The sequence below is a fragment of the Rattus norvegicus genome, chromosome 2 (assembly GCF_021556685.1).
Source record: "Rattus norvegicus strain SHRSP/BbbUtx chromosome 2, alternate assembly SHRSP_T2T, whole genome shotgun sequence".
In the NCBI taxonomy this organism is placed as follows: Eukaryota; Metazoa; Chordata; class Mammalia; order Rodentia; family Muridae; genus Rattus; species Rattus norvegicus.
In genome coordinates, this window is record NC_141535.1 from 190,079,941 (window position 1) to 190,105,368 (window position 25,428).

Sequence of the window (25,428 nt, forward strand, 5' to 3'; positions counted from 1 at the left end):
CAAACTTATGGGACACAATGAAAGCTGTGCTAAGAGGAAAACTCATAGCTCTGAGTGCCTCCAAAAACAAACAGGAGATAGCGTATGTCAGCTTGACAGCACACCTAAGAGCTCTAGAACAAAAAGAAGCAAATACACCCAAGAGGAGTACATGTCAGGAAATAATCAAACTCAGGGTTGAAATCAACCAAGTAGAAACAAAAAGAACTATAGAAAGGGGGTTGAGGATTTAGCTTAGTTGTAGAGCGCTTACCTAGCAAGCACAAGGCCCTGGGTAACAAAACAAAACAAAACAAAACAAAAGAACTATAGAAAGAATGAACAAAACCAGGAGCTGGTTCTTTGAGAAAGTATAAACCCTTAGCCAGACTAGCCAGAGGGCACAGAGAGTGTATCCAAATTAACAAAATCAGAAATGAAAGGGGAGACTTTTCATAACAACAGAAATTGAGGAAATCCAAAAAATTATCAGATCCTGCTACAAAAACCTACACACAACAAAACTGGAAAATCTGAAGAAATGGACAATTTTCTAGACAAATATCAGGTACCAAAGTTAAATTAGGATCAGATAAACACCATCTAAACAGTCCCATAACTCCTAAAGAAATAGACGCAGTCAATAAAAGTTTCCCAACCAAAAAGAGCCCAGGTCCAGATGGGTTCAGTGCAGAATTCTATCAGACCTTCATAGAAGACCTCATACCAATATTTCCAAACTATTCCACAAAATATAAACAGGAGAAACACTATGAATCCCTAATTCCTAATTCCTTTTATGAAGCCACAATTACACTTATAGTTAAACTACACAAAGACCCAACAAAGAAAGAGAATGTCAGACTAATTTCCTTCATGTCAAAATACTCAATAAGATTCATCCCAGGGATGCAGGGATGGTTCAATATATGGAAATTCATCAACGTAATCCACTATATAAACAAACTCAAAGGAAAAAAAAACACGATTATCTCATTAAATACTGAGAAATCGTTTGACAAAACTCAATACCCCTCTATGATAAAAGTCTTGGAAAGATCAGAAAGTCAAGGCCCATACCTAAACATAGTAAAAATCATATACAGCAAACCAGTCGTCAACATCAAACTAAATGGAGAGAAACTTGAAGCAATCCCACTAAAATCAGGGGCTAGACAAGGCTGCCCACTCTCTCCCTACCTATTCTCTATAGTACTCCAAGTCCTAGCCAGAGCAATCAGACAACAAAAGGAGGTCAAACAAATTGGAAAAGAAGTCAAAATATCACTATTTGCAGATGATCTGATAGTATACTGAAGAGACCCCAAAAACTCCACTAGAGAACTCCTCCAGCTGAGAAACAACTTCAGAAAAGTGGCTGGGTATAAAATTAACTCAAACAAATCAGTAGCCTTCCTCTACTCAAAGGGTGAACAAGCTGAGAAAGGAATTAGGGAAACGGCACCCTTCGCAATAGTCACAAATAATGTAAAATACCTTGGGGTGACTCTAACCCAGCAAGTGAAAGAATATGTCAGATAAAACAGCTTGTTTTTCAGAATGTTTTTACATATTGCCACTTCATCTTATAATATGTGGGTATTAAGTGCAAAGGCAGACATGATCTTCCCTCAGAGCTTCTCGAAAGCACTGTCCAAATCCTCTCACCAGCGAGAGACCTGACGCTGCTTTGCGGGCTCAGTATAGTCCCACTTTCTCACATTCAGCTTCCCTTCCTTAGGCCTCGAACCTTCGTTTTAACATTAGCCGCATAAGGTGCCACCACTCCATACTCACTGTGCTAGGCACCATGCAAACCAAAGATTGTTATGTTTCTGTTCTGGGATAATTATTCTCTTTATTCTTGGTGATTATCTCCACTCTTCTCAGTGCTCTCTTGACTAATAAGGTTCACAGCAGTAAGGTTCTCGAGAAATGGTAAATTTTAAGCCAAAGAGTTATTTGCTACTTAGCAGTAGACAGCTAATACGTTGTCTTGGGGGGGGGGGGTGCTAAAGGCCACATAAGAAATTACTTTTGATGTCATGGTGGTATAGTTCACTGAAAAAGAGGTAGAAAAAGTCAGCCAGGACGTTACTGCTATAAAAAGTGGAAGTAGAAAGCTCAAAGGCTCATTTTAAATCGGAGGAAATGGGAAATAAAATTCAAGAACTGCAAGATGTTATCTGGAACACTGGTCAAAGGATCAATATAATGGACAGCACCCTTTCCTCCATTAGAAAAAGAGGTAAAACCAAATGAATCTGGGAGTTCACTGGTAAAGGCATTTTTCTAAATGTACTTGGGATGCAGTTGAGGGCTCAAACACACTGGGCAAGTACTTTCCATCATGAAGCCACACTCCCAGCCCCATCTGCACTTCAATTTGGATTTTGAGCATAGGTCATCTGGGTGTAGTAGAAGAAATGGAGAGATATGGTTATTATGATGAAATTATTAGAATGAGATCAAAAGACAGGAAGTGGAGAGCGAACTGAAGGAGGGAGGTGACTGGAGGTGTTGTCTTGTATTGTGTTGTGTATGTAGTGGCTGCACCATACCTTGGCCCTTTCCTGTATTCCCCTCTCTTTGCCTCCCACCTGCCTAGAAAAGAACAGCTCTGTTCCTCCACAAGTTTCCCATTATGTTAATTCTGAAGTGAGCTGAAACAAAAAATTCTTTCCTTTAACCTGTTTTCAGATATTTTAGTCACTGTAACACAAAAGCAATAGTTAGCACCCACTACTAGAGGACATGCTCTTAGATCTGAATAGGAGGGAGGGGGGGAGGGAGGGAAGGAAAGGGAGGGAGGGAGGGAGGGAGGGAGGGAAGGGAGGGAAGGAAGGAAGGGAGGGAAGGAAGGAAGGGAGGGAAGGAAGGAGGGAAGGGAAGGGAGGGAGGGAGGAAGGGAGGGAAGGGGAGGGAGGGAGGGAGGGGGGAGGGAAGGAGGGAGGGAGGGGGAGGGAGGGAAGGAAGGAAGGGAGGGAAGGAAGGAGGGAAGGGAAGGGGAGGGAGGGAGGGAGGGAGGGAGAGGGAGGGAGGGAGGGAAGGAAGGAGGGGAGGAAAGGGAAGGGAAGGGGAGGGAAGGGAAGGGGAGGGAAAAGGGAAGATATACTGATCTATGAGAAGAGAATGGCATATATAAACAGCAATAATAAACAAAAAAATTAAGAATCTCTAACAAGTCCACAGTGAAGCTAGGACATGGAGCAGTGCAAGGTATGTCACATTGTTTTTACAGCATTCTGAAGGAAACTACAACAATGGTTAATTCTAGGTGTTAGAAAAATACAAAGAATGAAGACAGTAGTTAAAATCTAAGGTTAACCATTGAATAGAATTTATATACATGTGTGGATTTCATTCAGTGAAGAAAAAGCAAAAGGGCAACATGAAGTAGTATTTTAAGAATACACCATAACTGCTTCTCAGCCTTTTGGCTAGGATCAAGTGTAAGAATACACAGTAATAGGAAGACGGGAAGCTATGAGGAACTGCTGGGGGTCAGGCGGTATGACCAAAACAGAGAACTGCTGTGAGGTTCACCCTGCAAGCTAAAACAACGAAACTGTAAGATAAAATAACGCAGTGGGTGTTCCAGTCCGCATCAGACAAGGGAGGATGTCATTCCTTAAAGACAGAAGTAAAGTGAGTCCTGCTTGCCCACGAGCTGTTCCCTCAAGAACATTTGCAGGCAGAGACCCTGGGACAGTAAACTTGACCAAGTCCTGTAGGTCTCCTGAACTGAAGAAACGAAGATGGGAAGGAAATAATAAATTAGTACATGAAAGAGGAGTGCAGTCTCCCTGAATGGCTCGGGTCCTAAAACCCTGCAGAAACGACACTCATACAGACATGAACAGAAAAGCTGAGGTCGGAATGAAAGAACCCCAGGACCCCCAGAGGCTCAACATGTTTGTTATATACAGACGAACAGTTCTTATATACAGCTGAATAAGGAGGGGGTTAGGTAATCTTAGTAGCTTCAGTCACTATAGAGGAGCAGTCTTGAGGCTGTAAACATCTGGTGGAGGGAGAACAAAGAGAAAGATGCTGAGGATGTTTCTGGCATACACTGTCAACATCTGCACATGGGCCAGAAGACGGCTTGCCACTCTATGCGGCTGACGCACTGGGGTCCCTGACATGGCCATGCCCATATTCAGAACTTTCTCATTCTGTACAGAGGAGAAATCTGCAGAAGAGAAGAGCACTAGAAGAGATCTACAAGGATTTTCCTTGAGTATTCGGGATAGCATACATGAAAAACCTGTCTGAGACTAGGGAAAGAGCTGGGACAGGGCAGGGAGGGTCCTCATCCTTCTATCAAGGTTTCCTGCCTAAAACACAAGCTACATTTACTCCCTTCCCCCATTATCTCTGAGCCTATGACTCCTCCCAAAGGCTTTCCTGGAACAGAAACACGTGGCATGCCCACATACTCAGCTATGGCTCTCCTGAGCCCCCCACCATCATCTGAGAGCAGAGTACAGATGAGAGTGTTATGCATGAGCGTCCTGCCATGCCAACTAACAACTGTCAGTGCTCAGACATCCTGCCATGGTGTGCACCTGAGGATCTGTGCAAGGCTGCCTTTGGGGATAAAGCCTTATTCCTTGCCTCCTGGAATTGGGCACCCTTCTGTGCTGTTACCTTTGTGCTTGAGTACAAGTCTCAGCAAAGCCTCACTGGCATGTATGGTTTCCCAGTCATGACTGCTTTCTTAAAAAGGGATTTATTTTCATTTGTACGCAGATGTCTATGGAGAGAAAAGGTGGTTCCTCTGGAGCTGGAATTACACAATGTGATAAGCTTGCCTGCTGTATTTGTTGGGAACTAAACTAAGGTCCTTTGCTCTTAACCTTTGAGCCATCTTTCCAGCTTTGATGATTTCTATCTTACACTGGACAAAAGAGACTCTCTGAGAAGACCAAAACGAACTGGTAAGACTAAATAAGCTGAAAAGGTTATATTTTAGTGACTACCAAAAAGAGTTGTTTTCTGTTTTCCTATGCTTTCTATTATGAGGTAAGAAAATGGAATCCCAGGAAATATGGTCACAAGAAACCATGAAAAAACAGGAGGAAATATTGTCTGGTGAAAATGAAGACTATTGAGAAAGTTCCCATTATTACCAGTTAGGGCAGAAACACTCATAATTCACAGGATATATAGTAAATACTCAGAATTATCTTGCCTTAGAAGAGGAAATAATGATCCAGGGCTGAACAATGTACCAGAGTCACCTAACAAATCACAAAAGCAGGACAAGAAAAAAGTCCAATTGTTTCCAGCCAACTTAACTACATTCCAGAACAGACCTCAAGATAGCCAGAAATACAATGTAACTAACATGCAGCATGGGATTCATAACATGTGAATACAGTCAAATATTCACAGACACTCAGAGTCGGGACAACAGCAAGTGGGGGGACATGGACACAGACGGTATTAATTACACAGAAAGGGATATGAGATTAACAGTTATCACTGTTACATATGCCTAAAATGTGAAGACAAAGAAGACATAAAGGACGCATGTTGAAGTTCTAAACATGAAAACCACAATATCAGAGACTTAAAAACTGCTAGATGAAACTCACAGATGACTAGGTACTGCACAGGGAGGGGGAGCTGACCTGGAAGACTTACAGAAGTAGTTATTTAAATGAACGTGCGCGCGCGCGCGCACACACACACACACACACACACACACACACACACACACACACACACACACACACTATGGTGAATGCCTATGACACTAGCTGAAGAAGGCCAAGGCAAGAAGATATTTATTAGTTCGAGGTCTATTCAAGTTGCACATGAAAGCCTTTCTCAATAAAGTAAAACAAAGCAAAACAAAAGACCCCCAAAGGCTTAGCAGTTTAGCTCAGTACTCTATAGAGGGCCTACTAGGCAGCATGTGGCCTTGGGTAGAACCCCAGCAAAAACAAAAACAAACTTTACAACAACGAAAATTTTTTTTGCAAAGCGCAAAGCAATAAAAATAAAATGAAAACACAAAAACCAACGGAGTGGAGTCTCTGAAGGCAAAGGAGGATAAACACATCTCAGGAAACTACGGCCCAGACTTTGGGGTTTGATAGTGAACTCAAAAGAACATGAAAGCACACTGTGTTACAATGTATGGGGTATTTAGAGTAGTATTCTGGAGGAACTAGTCTGGAGTTTACCAGAAAAAGGAGGGTCCTACATTAAGAACCTCAGCTTCAACCTCAAGAAACTAAATAACAACAACAAAGTTAACCCAAAGCCAAAAAGGAAAAGAAAAGAAAATATAAAATTAAAAGGAATAACATATACAAATTCTGAGAGACAGAAAAATATTCAGACTCAAGGACCTGCCCAAGCTGTCCTTGTCCAAGAACTTGAAACTGTAGTTAGCTTTTCCCAAAGAAAAGCCTAGACTGTGTGGTTGGTTATGCTATTAAGTTTTATGACATTCTTAAAAGAAGGGCAATACAATTCTACACAAACTCTTACAAAAACACTAGGAAAAAAATGTTTCATAACTGAATCTATGAGGTAATCATTACAATGGTGCCAGAATAAGATAGAAAGGAAAAAGAGATTCATAGAGCAAGTCTAAAAAAGTCAATCCTACAAAATGTTTAAAGAAAACATATTAGTAAACATAAATAGTAAGAATGACAGATTTACTAATCAAAATAGTATAATCAATATAAGTCACTATACTAACAAAAAAGGTGAGGGGTGGGCAGGAAAGGCACTTGGTAGTATCTACTGTTCCTGACACAAACTTCCAGCACGCTCTACCACCATCAACTCCTTACTTAACCCACTAATAGGCACACACACTGAAAAGCAAACCATGTGCAGCTGACACTATACAGAACAACGAAAACCCAGGTTCTTCCTAAAATCAGGAGTAAGACAAGAATATCCACATTCTTAGTTTTCTATGTAATTAATTGGAAGGATCCTATAAGTGTAATAGATTTAAAAAACTAATTGCAAACAAATAAACCATAACCGATTTGAAAATGTGATCTATGATTAATATATTAAAAATAACTTATTTCTATAGCTAACTAACATTAGATATTCAAATAAAAAAGCGTCATTTATAAGGGCTGAAGCAATGGTGCAGTTGGTATAGTGGTTTATTAGAGAATGTGCTAGTCTTTCAACGGACTTAAGTTCAATTCCCAGCACTTCTGCTGGGCAGTTCACAGTGTAATGAGAATGAGGACATGGCCACTCCAAGGTATTTTCTGAGGAAAAGGACTGTACTACAGGTGAGGGAGGGAGAGAGCAGCCAGAAGTGTCTGAAAGAATACAAACTGAACTGGGCTATGGAAGTGTGAGGGAAAGAGCAGGAGAGGAGAAAACCAAGAGGAAAAAAGGTCAAAAGAGGGAGCTGACGAGAATCAATGAAACCAGGAGAGTGGGTGGCTCAAACGGCAGGAAAGAGAACCTGGGAAAAGAGAAGCCCCTGGTCTGGACAGGTTAAGGTAGGCAGGGGTGACGTGAGGGAGGCTGAGAGGAGCCACAGGTACTGAGTGAGCCTAGAGACCAAGCAGACACTTTGGTATACTAAGACACCACAGTTAGCCATTTGTCCTGGCTTTCGTTGGGACCTGACAACAACCACTTGTAACTCAGCTCTAAGGGATCCAATGATTACTTCTAGCCTCCTAGGGCACTGTACTAATATACACATAAATACATACACATTACCCCTCCCACATAATTTTAAAATATCTGTTAAAAATGCCTTTGTTTAAAGACAATGTTTCTCTGTGTAGCCCTGGCTGTCCTACAACTCACTCTGTAGACCAGGTTGTCCTAGAGTTCAGTGATCCTCCTGCCTCTATCTCCTGACTACTGGTATTAAAGACGTGCAACACCATGCCTGGAAAAAATGCCATTTAAAATAGTATAATATATGTATGCCATTCTTCCCATAAAACAAATAAATCAAAGGCCTATGCCCTGAAAATTAGAAAGTATCTGTGTAAAGTTATAAACTACATAACAAAGCTAGAAGTACTTTCTTAAAGGATGAGAATTTTGACCAGTATTAAGAGTCAATTCTCCTCAAACAGATGTAGAGACTCAACCGACCTAGGCAAGATGATTCTCAAAGATGGCAGAGATCCTGGCTCAGTGAATGCGTAGCATAGTGAAGTCCTAGGTGTGGCCTCCAGCATTACACAGTCAGTGCGTGAGTCAAAAGTCAGAGCGTCAGCACAGCTTGATCTCAAGACATGTAATAAAGCTGTACTATTCAAAAGAGCAAGGTGGTGTGCTAGGCACACATAACCAGAGCAACACAGCAGGACAGCATCCAAACCCAACCCTAACCATACCGCCTGTGGGCTTTAATAAAGGGGAAAGCTACTGAGTAAAGAAAGAGCCTTTTCAACAAAAGCTCTACCTTATTTGGATATCTATAGGCACAAAACGAACTTCGATCTGCTAGGAAAAAAAAAAACTGGGATATTTTATACTGTTTAGCCCTACTGCGAATGAAAACACAAGCCACCTCCTGGGAAAAAGCCTTCTTAAGACTGTTTCTCACATAGGCATTGTTACATTAAAAAAAATAAACGATGCAATTTAAAAACATAAGCAGTACACAAGAAGTCTCATCTGACAATGTACTAAAGATCTTCATACTTACTTAATGTCATATAAAAAGATGTTTAACACAGTCATTTGGGAGACACTAATTAAAACTAAGTAAGGCCTGGCTGGCACAGCCACATCCACTGGAAACAGAGTCGTGAAGCCAGCACGGTTGTTTGATGCAGCTCTGGCAAAGCTGGAGATGGCTGCAATCGCTGTCCTTCTGACTGCTGGAACTGGGTCTCTGCAGTCTGCATTCTTGGGGATTTTCTGCATTTTGATTCATTTTATGTTTTTTCCTGAGGAAATTGTGTCTGAGTCTTTTTAGGAAAATCTTAAAACTAACTTTATCTGGACATTATTTGGAAGTCTTCGTATGCCTTGGAGATGATTAAGAACAGACAAGCACATGGCTAGATGAGGCCATTACTCCAGGAATCTTCTTGGAGTCTCTGCCTCTGTGCAAACTCACACAGTATAATTGGTGCATGATAAACAGACACAGCTGACAAACTCTGACTGTCCAGGAGAACAGGTTACAGACTCAAGGTTTCTTTACATTATGGCTTAGAGCTCTCTGAAAATGTAGTTTAAAGATAGGGGGTCATACCGGGCACACCCCTGGAGGAACAGAATTCAGTAAATAAGACAGATTGACTAAAATAATGTCCTACTTTCTAGCATAGATGATCAAACATACAGTAAAGAAGTTGGGTGTTACTATTTACTACCGTGCTTTCAAACTGCAATGCTGCCAGCCGATATGCAAGCTGTCGCATAATCAATGTGTTTGCTCTGGAGGAGACACTCTTTAGATTCCTTAAATTGGAGTTATAGAGCTGATAATAAAATAAAATCTGTTCTGTTTATATTTCTAATTGTGACTGAACTTGTAACCCTGGACATGTAATGAAAAATCAGATAATCTGGAATAAAGAAGCACCTGATCGCTAGCCAGTTAGAGCTGCAAGACTCCCTTTGAACACCATCACCTGACTCACGTCTCCCTCCCCTCCCTCAATCTTGTTCAGAGTGACCAGCCCTGTCACCCGGGGCCATGGTGAGGAGGCCTTGAGTAGCCAGCGGCACTAAGGGCTGAGGGCCATGTCTAGGTTATGTATGGCTATGCGGTGGCCAGCTGCCCGAGTTACAAATGCTGCCCCACTGCTCTTCTGCTGTACCCCGTCAGCACACCAACCAGCTCTGGACGAACTCAGCCATTTCCTCCACTACACGCGCCAAACTCACAATAGCCACCCTCAAAAGAAACCATTGCTTCTCATTTCATAATGACTCAATTTAGTGTTCTTTCTTGTAACCTAAAGCAGATTTCTGAACTCTAAGTTCCCCACTGTTTGACCTTATCTCTCACAACAGATAGGGGAAAAAATACAGAAAGCCAAGGCAAGATAAAGCAGAAAAGTCCTTCAATTCTTTGTGCTTTCTTTATCCTTTGATTACTAAGGACAGAGTACCTGTTCTCTATCTACAACAGTACTTCTGCCTCTGAACCCTGACCGCTTCAGTTTCTTTCTCATGAGGCCTCTCCCTTTTTATGTGTAACTTTACCCTTCAACTGTATCTGCTTCTTAGCATTTGATGCTTATTAACTTCTCAAAATAACTAAATCATTTCTTGACTACTGCTCTCCTGTATGCGATCTACTGGGTGCACCTACTGAAAGGGGAAGTCCTGGGTAGCGCCAGCTTTCCAAGGGCAGCAGAGTGACAAATGTGCTCCTCCCTAAAGCTGGGAATACTGGAGGAGAATGGCCTAAAGAGAAAGGTATTGTAACTGGTCTGTTGAATTTGGGGATGCTAGTTACATATCTAAATGGATCTAACAACAACAACAACAACAACGCAATCAGATAGCAGGAAATTCAGGGAAAAGCTAAGTTGGATAACAAGCTATTAATTTGTGAAAGCCAGTTTACTCAAGAATTCATAGTAATAGATACACTGCTACTTTAGAGGTAAGATGAACATTTAAAGAACGGGGGAATAGGGAGAAGGTCAAAGTAGACACTGTGGATCGGCAAGCGGAAGAAAAAAGGAGGCATAAGGTCCTGGGCTGTGTGTGGCACATGCAGAACAGCGGTAAGGGCAATAACTGCTGCAGCCAGTCTGCTGTGCAGACCCTGGCTCTGCTCTGGACTCAACACCTGCGTTACCTCGGTGCAAATGGCTTGACTTCTCTGCACTTCATTTTCTCCATCAATGGAAAAGACAGAGAAATAGCATTTGCCTCCAAAGTCCGTGTGAAGTAAGCTTGCGGATCAATCAATGAATCAGCATAAACTGTTTAGAACTAGAAGTTCATTAGGCAAATATGAGAGGCAAGTTTAAAAACTGAGGAATGATCATGATTTTTCAATTTACAAGTAGATCAACTGAGACAACATCTAAAACTTTTCTTCACTCTTTCACTAGTCATTTCTTAAATGGCCTCCCTGTGCCAGTGCCCCATCTAGGCACTAGGGATAAGAAGGGAATAAAACTAAGAAAACACTTTGCCCTCACGGATCTTTTATTCTGTCTGTTGAGAGATGAAAAATAAGATGAAGAGCAAACAATGAGGACCACTATGTATCAGACACTATTTCAAGTATTTTATAAATAAGCTAATTCATCCTTATAAAACCTCATAAAGTATATTATGCTATTACCCACATTGTCTAGAGGAGGAAGTCAGATGCAAAGTGCTTCAATAATCAGGTCACAAAGCTGGAACGTAGCAGGCATAAGTCAGCTAGTCTGCTTACAGTCTGTGTTCTTATTAACTATCTATGAACAAAGATATGTTCACCATAGTATGGATCTGTAGTCAGATGGGCAGTCTAAATTTTAGAAGGGGTAAGCAGGGAAGACTCACTTCTAAGGCAACTTAAAAAGAAAACCTCTGTAGAGAGTGAGAGTGAGCTGTGTAAATATCTATCTCTGGAGTTTGTTCTAAGCATACAAGAGAAAGGTACAATGGCTCTGTGATTAAAACAAACAAAAAAACCCCACAAAAACAAAAAAACACACAAACAAAAAAAAAGAAAACCCTGCGTGGTAGATTCTAGAAACTGAGGTAGGGTTGTTAATGGAGATAGACTACAAAAACTTATTAGGAAAGAGATCAAAGAAGGCTCAGATTACACTCCGGAGAGTAAAATCTAAGTTCACTGGAGAGTTGCACAGTGCAACACAATTTATAAAGTAAAAAGTGGCTGATTCCCATATTAGAATAGACTGAAGGCAGTCTTAGGAAGACCAATTAGGAGCTGTTGTTTGTTTATTGTGTCTATTACACATACTTAAGAAACAGTTTTAAAAGGAGACTTAGTGTTACGGCGTCAGTCAATACACTTCATGGTCACTGATGCCCTGATTCTGTATTGTCAGGAGAGAATACTATGTTAGGACGCTTGTAGTTGAACCCAACTGCTGACTTCATGGCGGCCAGAAGAAGATGGAGCTTCTTCCCAGAGAATGCCTACAGTGATCTCTTCCCTCCAATTAGGTCCTCTGCCTGCTTCCCTCTGCCTCCCAGTAATGCCACCACATTGTGACTTCCCAAGGGCTTTACCAACAGGTTAGGTCAGAGCCCTAGGATTCATTCTTCACATAAGACCATTTGCTAGCAACCAAGACAACATGGGAGTCTTTTAAATGGACATTTTGTATCTAAGCCATAAAACGTGCTGTCACAAAAATATAAACAGGAGAGAGTAACTCAGCTCAGATAAGGAGTACCTAGATTCCAGGTATATTTCAAGGATAAATAAAAAAAATGGAGGTTGATTTGAAATAAAGAAGTAAAAAATAACACTAGGATTTATGGCATAAAAAAGAACAGAAAAAAACATTAACTGATAACAAAAAGAACTAGAGAAACACCTGGTCATCATCACATCAACAACTATAATAACTGGGTTACTGATATTCACATATACAAGGTGTCTTGAATATTTCAATAAAAAAATCCAACAGACAACTGGAGACCAAGGATAACAGAAGATTAGTACTCTAGATCTGAGATTTGTCAGTGAAATATGGCAATTTCCTCACAGATAAAACTGTCTTCTTTTGGAAGGAAGCTAGTTAAGAAACAGAATATTCTAAAAGGAGGTAAACTATTCCATCCTACGGGGAAGTATCTTAATAAGCTCAGGAAGTACACAACTCGAAGGCTTCAGAAAGTCCCTGAAACTGACCACATTCATTAGCCCACTCATTTCCCAAGCATATATAAGCAGTAAGGACTGTTGAGAGACACTCTCAGTCATGCTAGGCTTAGAAGAGGCTCAGGCTGAGCCACCTAGGAGAAAGAGACCAGCAGAGCTGCCTGGAAGAAGCAGAGATCCGTTAAGATGCCTAGAAGAGGCTCGGACCACCTGTGTTGTCTATGTGACAGTCTCCAAGCTGTTGAGCTGCCTGCAAGCTGTAAATGCATGTGAGCTTTCTAGCTTTCAAGAGCTATTGGGATGGAGTCTGGTGATGCAGCCGTCATTTCAGATCCCTTACTCATATTTCTCTAAGTAACCATAATGAAATCCATTAGTTCACCAAACTGGACTTTAGTGGTACCCTTATTTTAGTCTGCCCTTGGTTCTCTAAGGTGACTAGATGTTTATTTTCGTCTCCTCAAAAACAGTGTCACACAACGGTTAGCAGGTGACTGGTGTTTCACTATAGCCCTGGGAAGAAGGCTCTAAAGACCAGATATGATAAAAAGCAAACTCATAAAGACTGAGTACAGCTAAGTAAGACTAGAAAAAATGCAAAAGAATACCATATTTTATATGATGTGCATGGGTGTTTTGCCTGCATGTGTGTCTGTGAACCGTATGCTATAGTGCCTGCAGAGGTCTGATGATGTTAGATGTCCTGGGACTTGAGTTACCAATGGATGTGGACTTCCACATAGGTGATGGAATTGAACACAGTCCTTTGGATGAGCAGCCAGTGTTCCTAACCACTAAGCCATCACTCCAGCCCCGGCAAGTGTACTTTAAATGAATACTTTTTTTTTTTTAAGGATTTTGCACTTAGGTGTCATGTGCCAATTTCTGGATTTGTTATAAATATAAGAAAGGCTTAACAAGTACACAGGTTAAAACAAAACAAAACACCAACAACTCACAAACAGAATTAAAGGAAATGAGACAGAAGAAGATTCAAGTCTTGAGCTCTATGAGTCAGGAAATCCGTGGTTTTCTATCTGAACTACTGTAGAGGTCTACTGCTGTAACAAGCTACTTAATTTGTGGGAATTCATCTCAGTCTTCTCACAGATCCATTCACACTCCTGGGCAGCTGGCCTGGGAGAGAGCTGTGCAGAAGCTAGAAATCTAAAGTTTACCTAAGATCTAAAACCACAACATGTCTGCTTTCTACTTGAACCACTGACCTGGGACTGCTTATGCATCAGATATGATGAACCATATGTTACAAGAGTCTTCTGATACTCAGGAACTGAGGACACATTTTAAAGCATGCCTAACTACCAGCTACTCACATGGCCGTCTCAGCAGTCAGGCAGAAGCTCTTTCTAGAGCAGCTCCAAATGTAGAATATAAGCTAGTGAGGCATTTTCAAATACAGTGTTGCACAATCATGACCCACATGAGCTTCATACTGAAGAGCTCACTGGGAGAAATAACAGAGACACAGAAGTTCAACCTTTTATCTAGACTGTTAAGCAGATAAAACAAGGTTTGTACTAAAACTGCAAACAAGGTTTGTACCCATTGTAATCTTTTCAACAAATTTAAAATTTAGTTTTATAAAACTTAATGAACTACTAGTGACTGGTTTCCTATATTGCCTTAATTTTAAATCGTTAAATGGCATAGGCTAATCAGTGTACTTAAAATTGAGAGAACTAAAATGAAAAAGAAACAGAACCAATGATTTGCCTTTAAATTTAGGTTCGTTGAGATATTCTTTTATATCTGTTGCCAAGTCCTTATCCTAAAAGTAATTACTAGCAATTACTCTCTGATTGCTATGTGCATGTCAGACATTATCATCACTCTAATTATAATACAGTTAGCCAACGCTGAATGGTTAACTTTCAGTTCAATTAAATGTTTGTTTTGCAGTCTATTTATAGATATGACAGATGTATACTGCTCCAAGATAATGATGGAATTTGATACACTTTCCAGAGCTGATATAAAACATACAAAAACACAAGAAAGAACAAATCAGACAATTTAGTAGGGTTGCAGCTGCTAACGGGATATGAAGGCAACTTGCTAAGGTTTGAAAATCTGTCTGCTAAAACCCCGAATGAATAGCACTTTTTGTAACATTCCAAAACTAATAACTGCTGATGATGAATATATTACAAAGTAATTTAAATTTATTTTGTGCAAAAGAACAGTGGCAAATGAGTTCTTTTTGATCAGGCCCCTTTTATGGTGATCTATGCATAAAACAAATGGTGTCACGGGCACCATTGTGAAATGTGCTAGTGAGTGACACAGGTAGGTTCAACAGGAGACCACAATCACTATCCATTCCTGAAACGTTCTCATCACCACAAATTGAAACCTTGTACAAACAACTCTTCATTCTCTTCTCTATTCCACTTCTCTGTTCTGTTCCTTTGTGTTAGTCAGGGTTGAACCATTTTATAAAACTCCTCCACTGTGGTTGAACTGTAACAATTCAATAACCACAGTAATACAGCTTTTAGAAGTTAAGTAACTTGTCTCTCTAGGTTCTTGACTGCCCTCCTTATAAACTGAATAATGGCCAGTCGGGAGAAATGCTTATTGATCACCTAACCTTCTCTAACTGACTGCTCCCTGGTTACCACCAGCCACAGCCAACTGAACACCAGCCTTGCCTCTGCACTATAACTACCCTAGTTTGTAAGCAGAGAGAAGACTCATTCTCAGAGACCTCTCTGCCACTCCCCCTGCCCCCTGCAAAAATATAAAATAAAATAAGGGCTGGACTGTCAGCAGGCTGTTTTTCCTCTTGCTTTTCTTTCTCTTCAATCTGTCAATTTGGTTTTGTTTTAAGAGATACTTTCACATAAACTTATTTTGTAGCTCAGGCTAGCTTCAAATTTACAACCTTCCTGTCTTTGTCCCTGGACTATAGATAGATAGATAGATAGATAGATAGATAGATAGATAGATAGATAGATAGATAGATAGTAGATAGGTAGATAGACAGATAGACAGATAGGTGATAGATAGATAGACAGATAGACAGATAGGTGATAGATAGACAGATAGACAGATAGGTGATAGATAGGTAGACAGATAGACAGATAGGTGATAGACAGACAGACAGACAGACAGACAGACAGACAGACAGACAGACAGACATTGTTTTAGTTAGGGTTTTACTGCTGTGAACAGACACCATGACCAAGGCAACTCTTATAAGAACAACATTTGATTGGAGCTCGCTTATAGGTTCAGAGGTTTAGTCCATTATCATCAAGGTGGGAGCATGTCAGCATCCAGGCAGGCATGGTGCAGGAGGAGCTGAGAGTTCTAAATCTTCATCTAAAGGCTGATAGCACAATACTGGCCTCCAGGCATCTAGGATGAGGCTCTTAAAGCCCACACCCACAGTGACATGCATACTCCAACAGGGCCACACCTTCTAATAGTGCCACGCCCTGAGCTGAGCATATACAGACCATCATAATGATATATGATATAATGTGTATGTTTGTGTGTGTTGTATGGTTGTCTCTGTTCATTTAATATATTGTTTTCAAAGGACTCACTTATATTGTAGCATGTATAATTAATTCCTTTTTTAAAAATTTAGTAATATTATATTGCAACACTTACACTATATTTGTTTATTCATTTCTTGTTAAAACACTTGATTATATCCATTTTCTGTCGCTAAAACTAAATGTCTAAAGCAAGGATTAATAAAGAAAAGAGGCTTTTATTTGCTCACATTTTTGAAGATTCAAGATCATGGTTTCAACATCTACTTAACTTGAGTGAAGTCAATCTGGCTACATCACAGCACAGCGGAAGAATCAGAAAGGGAATGGATAGAAAGGGTCAGCCATGTACGGCAGGTTTATTCTGCAACAACCCGTCCTCATCAAAGCTATGACCAGCACCAACCCCTTCATGGGACAGGGCTCTAATGACCCAATTACCTTGTACCTGTACCACTGGAAAGTGTTCTAGTCATGAGAGCAATGTTCCCAGAGACGGGTAATCTTGACCACTGTAAATGGCCCACTGTTTCCCTCCTGTCTCCCCCGGGCCACAGTCTCCAGCAACTGCACCTCTAGAGAGCAAATCACATGCAAAGCTGCTCAGTTCTAGCTCCTGCTGCTGTGAACGCTGGGATATCAGCATCGGAGCCTGCTTCCTGTGTACTTGGTGGCTGTCCATTTGGCGGTGTTTACCTTTGGAACCTGTCAGGATTTTACTCTAGCTGCGAGGTTTCTAGTAACCACCAGAAACGACAAATGCTCTAATTCCCACATTTGCCAAGACTTACTTCTGATCATCTGGTTCCAGCCTCCGTGGAAACTGTGAAGCAGGAGGTACCTGTCTCACTGGGGTTTTCACTTGCATTTCCATGGGGCCACTGAACAGTTTCATTTACTTATTTCCTTTTGCATATCTTCTGGGGGAAAATATCTATTTGAATCATGCAGGCTATTTTTTTATTTATGTTGCCTTCTTGTTGAGTTGCAGGATTTTATATATTGTGGAAATATTCCCTCACCATGTATGTAATTCGTTTGGTAGGTTATCTTTAACTCATGATAGTGTCCTTTGATGCACAAAATTTTTTTCTCTTTATATATAACTTATTTTCCTATGGTTATCTAGTTTTGGTGTCATATTGAGCAATCTTGGCCTGGATAGTCATCTAAGGGCTTTAGAGTTCAGTCACATAAATGTGGTTGTATTTTTAAAATCTACTTTGAAATCATTTTCATAGATGATACAATTGAGTTAACCCAGTTTTTTTCAAGCACTTATCAAGTTTTTTCTTTATCACTTATTAACGTAATGTAGGTAGTAGAGTAATACAATACCCACAGCTGCTCTCTGAAAGGAAAACCTTTTACTGTCAGGTTTCTAAGCCAATGTAATTTTTGTTTTCTTCCAGAATTTGAAGATAAAGTTCTATATTACTGAAGACACCCCACTTTTCAGACAAAGGAGTAGAGGAATCAAGCTGGAACTGACCAGGAAGTTCCCTCTCTAAGGAGTGGCTCTCATAGTATCAAAGAGTGCTATCCAACCTGTGCAGGGACAGGGACAAGCCACAACTTGTAGTCCTGTCCAGCTGTAACACCGATGAGCCACAACAGTGGCGGGCCCGCGAGACACCCACGGTGGTGCAACAGTAGCACTCTTACCTCGGGAGGAACAGACAGCTACCTAACTAGACTTGAACTTGCTCAACAGGAGGGAATTCATGCCCGGTACTGCAAACCTAGTCGACTATGTATGGATGGGTTTTAGCCCTGAAAGAACCTTATACTGCTAGGTTCCCAAAGCAATGTAATTTCTCTTTGTTTGCTTTTTTAAATACTCATCCTTACATCCACAAAAAAGTGTACCTTTCATTACTCATCAAAAGATTTGTTTTGCAACAGATAAGAGACTATTACAGAGACCTACAACCAGTCAAAATGCAGAGAATAAGTGACAATGGGGTGTCTAAGCCCAACTGATATAACACAACCCCTCCCACTAGGGCTCTGGGAAAACCATGGGAAAGGGGGTGAAAAGACTGGGAAACCAGAGGCCTGGGACATCTGCTGTTAGATAATATCCTCTCAACACGATAGAGAAAATGTGTCCATAAACTTTCACGGTCAGGACAAAGACTCCACCAGTAGACCTGCCAATACAGACAGAAGAAATTACATGTGGTCCCACCCCTACACAGGAGTGTGGAGTCAGTCCCCTCCAGAGATGAGCTTCCACCAGGGCTGGACAATCTCAAGTTGTCAGCCCTAGTCACATGTACTTACAAACAAAGCTAAATGGGGGCACACACATTAACTGTGTGTGTGTGTGTGTGTGTGTGTGTGTGTGTGTGTGTGTGCGCGCGCGCGCGCGCGTGTGTGTGCGTGTGTATAAATGCATATAAATGTAGCAATAATTGCTGAAGGAGAGATCAAGGATGTAGGAGGGAGACACCGTGCTCAGGCGTAAATCTAAAAGAAAGCCCTATTAAAACAATAAAGTTCAAAGTACAGATCCATAAGTTTAACAGGAATGTTTCAAGTGCCCATCAACTACCTATCACTTGTCTAATGACTATGCTCACGTTCTATAATTACAGAAAGTTCTGTTGGATAAAAACTTAGAATGTTTCAAAATTATTGCAACTGTAAATAATTCCTCAGTTCAGCAAATAAACTTTGTAGCTCTTAAAATTTCCCAGAAATAAATCAGGTAATTGTTAGATTCAGAAGGCATAAAAATAACACTCTTTGAAACACTGGGTATACAGGATTTGTGATTCGCTTTACCAAACTAATAGTCAAAGAACTGTGCCTCTGTTTAAAGTACACTGCCCTGACCATGGGCACAGTGAAAGGGAAGGGCCTCTAGGTAGCGGTCTATAGAGACAGTCTACAAATACTAGGCACAACACTCATAGATCTAAACAGTACTGGCTTATTCATCATCTGTGTTTCTGAATTAGGTTCTGTTTTCTTACATCAGCAATCTTTAAGTGAGCATCTATTTCTTATGATCTTATAAGACATCATAATATAGAAAGAATATGAAAACCACTTCCTAAATATGTTCAAATGTATCTTACTATAAAATTTGCGTTTTAATTATTATAGAATGTGGATCACTATATGATTAGTCTGACATCTTAGGTTTATGGCTTCGCATTGTACATTGTAAGAAGAGCTTCTGGTTACACATGCAACCTCTGTTTAGCTTTTTGTTTTTCATCTTAGACATTTATACAGTTATCCCGTATAATATATATACTGCCATGAGATCCTGGAGAAACTGAGCACAGTTTCCCACATTTGAGATTCCAAAGCTTAATATTTAAGAGGGTAAATTTTACAATCTGATTCATCAAAATTACTAAGTAGGCATCCAATCCAGTCCCTCACCTACAACAGAAGAAAAGTAAACTCTTGTTTTACAAATACAGATATCAATCTTTTTATGCGCATTGGCTTTAATATTTCCTTCAAAATAAAGAGAAAAGTGAACTCCACGAACTAATGGAAGGAAAAATACATGAGAAAAATGGGTTTACAAGCGACTTCCTGAAAAGGTGCCTACAGGACGGTCCCTGGCCAACTTTCCGGCTCCCGGTATTGAGGCTGACAAGGCTCTTACTCACATTTATCTTAGTGTCTTTACTTTTAAAAAGAGAATAGCATTTGTGAAAACCATAATTATTAAAATTATAAGTTCAACATTTCCACACAAGCAATTACCATTTGAAACCAAATACCTTCAAAGATGAATTCTAAGCTCTTACTCTGTTAACTCTGCCAATAAAGCACCGGGCGGATTAATTATTCCTGCAGTTTCACCTTAACCAGAACACCTCTCTACTACGTTTATCACACTGTATGCCAACCGCTCTGAGTGTCCTCCTACCCTGCTAGCCTGGGAGCTCCTTAACCAGACCAAGGCCTACCTTCCCCATCTTCAGTCGCATACACCAGCTAGTGAAGAATAGACGCATGGTAACTTCTCTTAAGTGAATGCCTAACAAAGTCCGTCCGATGGCAACTGCCCCCTCTCTAAAACTCACAGTTCTGTCTGTTCTGAAATCCACAAACACAAATACTCATCTCAGGCAGTGCTTTTATTTACAGGAAGATATGAATAATTACTATGCATTATATGAATAATTACTATACATTATCCCTCAAAGTGACAGCCCGCACTTCAGCAAAGTACTTCCAGGTACAAAAAGAAAATACTCTTGTGAGACGCCTTAGCAATTCTTCCTTTTAACGAGCAGAAACTCAAGTCACCAAAGGAGATCAGAAACCCATGGACGGCAGCAGCAGCATTACCAGGTAACTAGCCGGTCAGGCCTATGTTTGGAGTTTTAATTCCAAATGACTCACCTTCCACCTATCAAGCAAAGACTTTAATAACCATCTTAACAAGTCAGCAACTGCACTTGAAATACTTACACTGACCCCAGCGCCCTGTCCTCGGGTTTAAATAATTTGGATAAAGACCATTTGGGCGTTCCATTTTCTGTAGTAGTTTCCGGATGTGCATGACCTAATCAAAGTGAATTAAGAATGTAATTAGTAAAACCAGGTGTCATCGAGCTCTTCAATAGCCTGCAGGCTGTGGTTCCCCACTGGGAACCCACTTTCTACTGTCATGTGTGCTGGTCAGGAAGGGCTTCTGCTCCTTAAATGACGCATTCGTTTTACTAATGGATGTCATTACCTAAAACTCAACAATAATAGAAGTAGCAAATAAAAGAGCTCATAAAACAGTTTAAATCCTCAGTCTACACACTCTTAGCCACCACAAGCATCAGCATATAATCCAGATGTATCCCTGTAGATATTCAAATATAAGAATAAAAGTAACCAGAGAAATGGAATCAAAACTTTCTATGAAAAGTATTCATTTCAATTTAATAAGTGATGAAGTAAATGAAGTAAAAAAAAAAAAAATCAAACTGTTGGGCTTTAAATGTTCTCCCAATAAAATATTCCCTGAATTCTTAAAGATCTCCCTGAAGTTAAGGGAGAAAAACAAAAAAATCACAAACTACATTAAGAGGCTGGTGACTTCCCAAAGCCCTGACTTCCATCTGTCTGCAGATTGGTCAGCTCTGATCGTGACCTTCAGAGGGAGAGCAGCAGTGCTGAGGGAAAGGTGTTCTATTTCCTACGTTCTTAGTCTTCTGAAAAGTTACTCATACTAAAATCTGATCGCTCGGATTTTGAGTAGGTAATGTACCCATGCTGTCCTGACACATGAGTGATGGCCTGGATGCTCTAAGTGGCTTAGAACACACACATGTGAGGAAGCTTTCTAGAGCTGCGCACACCAGTCATTTCAAACACAGGAACTCTCATCACCTGTTCTGTGGCTGGGCTGGCATGGTGCTTTGGGAAGAAGCTTAAGACCGTTACTTAAGCCCCTTGATTCCCTCCTCTGTGAGGCCGCCATCATGCCTGACTGTCATGGGAATGACTCGACATTTAGACACTTCTAAATGACATCAGGAAAGATGAGAAAACTGGCTCCCTGCATCTGAGATTGTGTATAATTATGTACTGTGCTCCTCAGCACATCCTCTCCTTCCTCAGTGTGTTTGCTCCTAGTGCCGCTATCAGCATTCTGCAGTTCTGTCTGCAGGTCTTAGAAAAGTCCTTCCCATTGCAAGCTCCCTCTTTCCCTGTGTTGTTTCCACTTTGGCCTTCTTGTTGGTGGTAATGCTTTCTTCTGCTCTGGTACTCAGCACTTCTTACTGTAGGACCAGCTTATATTCTTATTCTACAAAACATGGCATGGGGGTCCCTGCTTTTCTTATGGTGGTATCTGTCTGGTGTACCATGGAACCCTTCCCTTCTTTTGTTTTGACAAAAGAAGTAAGTAAGTAAGTTCTGGACTTACTCTTTTTGGATGAATTTTTCATCATCACTTTCTTTCTCCCTTTTTGGGATGAGGAGGACTCTGTGCAGACTGGCACTAACAACTCGTTTGCCTTAGCCTTGTGAATGTTGGCATGAGGCTACACCATCACACTAAGTCTCATCTGTTTTCCTGACCCAAGTGCTCACCAGAAAGTTTTGACAAAAAGACTGAGATAGGACAGAGCTATGAGCATGACTGCCAGCCTTTGCTCAGCCTGGCCAACTGAGACTGGAAACCTAGAGCTGCCTGTGACAGAGACATCTGTCACTCCTTCCCTCACTCAAGTAGGCAGACAGACTAACTTCCTGTGGGACTGTGGCAAGCATACTTTCCTAGCTTCTTGGCACACTACTTCCTTCTAGTCCAAAAAGTACTTGCCACCAGCTGCCACCCTGGCCCTACCGTGACCTTACCTCCACAGATTTTAAGTGTGTGGTAAACACAAAGTTCTGTTCCTACCACATAAAGATTCTTCTTATAAAATGATACTTTCTTACTTTCTGCAGTTGATATAAACAAGCCTCTAAAGATTTTACGTCTACATTTACATTCAATATCTCTGCAATTTAAACGTGTGTTTATAGTGTGAACTTAAGAAGAAGAAGCCGTCATGTCCATGTTAAAGGTACTACAAGCACTATTAACTAGTTAAAATATCATAATTATAAACTGTTGGAATATTTTGGGTTCAAAACTAAACTATCTTAAAGTATATTTACCCCTCTTAATTGCCTCTCCTTGCCTACCTCTATGTAACCTAATTCCTTGTGATTATTAGGTCCTCTTGAGATGTCCTAAGAGATCTCTGGCTTCTATCAGTCCAAAGGCTAAGAATATTATCAATTAGCATCTGAGACCCACAAAGAGATATACTTTGCTGTAACTCATACAGCTGATGTTTCCACCAATATATTTTAACATGGGTCTCCACTTATGACTTTATTATAAAATTCCATGAAACTATGACTATGTTGAAATGACAGTAACCTGAATCTGTTCTGGGGTGGGGAGGGTGTATATGCTGCTCAGATTCAGCTCTGAAATAAGCATTTCTAACTTCTTTTGAGCTGAGAGCTGTGTTCACAGTAGTTATTTGTATTTAAATAGTCAGGTTCTAACATTCAGCTATAGCCTAGTAGCGGAGCCAATGGTCAGCATTTGCAAGACACTGGGCTAAGATCCACTTCATCAAACAGAAAATGAAAAAGCAAACCTTTCTTTCAAAAACGAAAACAAAAAGCCTTTAAGACTGTCTTAAAATATACAACAGAATAATCTCAAACTCTGTAAACAAACATTATTTCCTCTCTTCCTTTACAATTATTAAACTTTTTAAATTTTGTTTTCTTGTCTTAGCATGCTAGCTACAGAGTTCAGAACCATGATTGGAAATGGGAATAGAATAAATAAAAATAGTGGTTATAACTTCTCAATAAATACTTTAAATATGCTCTAAGTAGAAAGAAATTTAAAAGGCAAAATAAGTGAAAGAGGAAAATAAGCAATTAAAACCAAAGCCCTGAAAACCTATGACATCTTTTGGCAAACTTGTAAGTCCTTTATACCAAACAGAAAGAGGACTGAGACAAACCTTATTATAGTAAGTCAGGTCACCAGTCAAGTAGCTGAGGTGCACGAACTCCATGTGCAGGGTGCCAAATTCAGCCAGGATGCTGCTGCCTGCAGATGCCCAGCCCCAGTTCCGACCTACTCCACTGAGAAATAAGGGGATAGAAAGAGATAGGATTAGGGAAAGAAACACATGAGCATCTTAAATAGATCTTAGAAATCACTACATCTAATATAATAGTTTATCTTAATTTTTGTTTATTAAAAATTTTAAATCAATAATAGTCAGGTTTTAAAAATCAAGACAACATAAAATTAAGCATCAAATATACTTTATCTATTCTCATTGCTTTACATCATCACTTGGCTCTATAATCGCTTTTTACACACGTAGAATTTTCATAAATACACAGAAATGCATTCGTTTGTTGTCTACCTCTTATAGGCAAAGCGTAAGCGAAATGCACTGAGTAAGTGCTCTGACCAGGCACTGTATTCCTGAAATGGGCCTCACTGGTCTTCCATATCACTTCATAACAGCAGCTTTCTCATTGGTTTTAATAGCTGGAGAGAATTCTACGTAATAAATGATTCTCTTATATGCTTGCATATTACTCTGATGTTGAATGCTGTCAATTTAATATACTATATGTTAATGATCTAGGTTAAGAGCACACTAAAATTTACATCTGGACATACATAGCACTACCTTTTATAGCTCCTTCATTATATAATTCTATTTTCTCAGAGAAATTATCAGAGGCAAATACCACTATCATTTTTTTCTTTTATAGCTACAAAAGAGAATCAAAAAAGAAATGCGGATAAAGTAATATGTAAGAAAGACACTTATTTTCACAAATAGTAAGAACTTGCTACGCTGCAGGACAGACATCAATAAACATGACATATAATATTCCTGCTCTTGTAACAAATGCGATCACCGAAATGGTGAAGACTACTATAAAGAACACCAAGTTGAGAAATAGAACCCTGAATGCTAAGGACAGCAAACTCATCAGAAGAGAGGCCCTTTCTGTATTATGATCAGACAAAGTGTTTCTGAGTCCTGATCACAGAGGAGTCTCTGATAAATAGACCTCCAAGGAGAAAATTCCCCATAAAAAAAAGCAGCAGATGCAATGGCCTGGAGGGAAACAAAGGTGACAGACAGTAGCTAGAGTTTAGAAAGTCAACGCTAGAGGATGCAATTAGAGAGCTAGCTATCACCCACGCCATGCAAGGATGCTATAAGACCATGCTAAATTTTCAGAATTTATATTTTAGTGTGACAGGACACAAAACAAATTAAGAATGGCAGCATACATTTTAGAAGTGAAGTGTTAAGATTTAGAGATCAGCTAAATTTCAGCTAACTAGTGATTTTGTTATCCTCTACAAACAAAACCTCGGCAAGTCTAACAGTTCACGGTTTATCATGACAAAAGTTACCAGCTAAAAGCAGCAAAGGAAAACATCATTCAAAGCAATGCAAATAATTTTCAAAAGACCAAATTCTATACAAGTTTTTATGTTACTTCATAAACACCATTCTAAAATATAAAATTTGACTCCTATATATTCTAACTTAAAAGAAAATGCCAAAGAATAAAACTACTAAAGCCTAACCCAATTTAAAAGATTAGCTGCTC

At 40.1% G+C, this 25,428-nt stretch overlaps 1 protein-coding gene across 1 annotated transcript in view; it reads right to left on the reverse strand.

Moving 5' to 3' along the window:
* Man1a2 (mannosidase, alpha, class 1A, member 2) overlaps positions 1–25,428 on the reverse strand; it is a 145,302-nt gene that overhangs the window by 28,109 nt on the left and 91,765 nt on the right. The window contains 2 exon segments of the mRNA NM_001106452.1: positions 20,737–20,830; positions 23,799–23,922. Coding sequence (NP_001099922.1) covers positions 20,737–20,830; positions 23,799–23,922 — 218 coding nt within the window.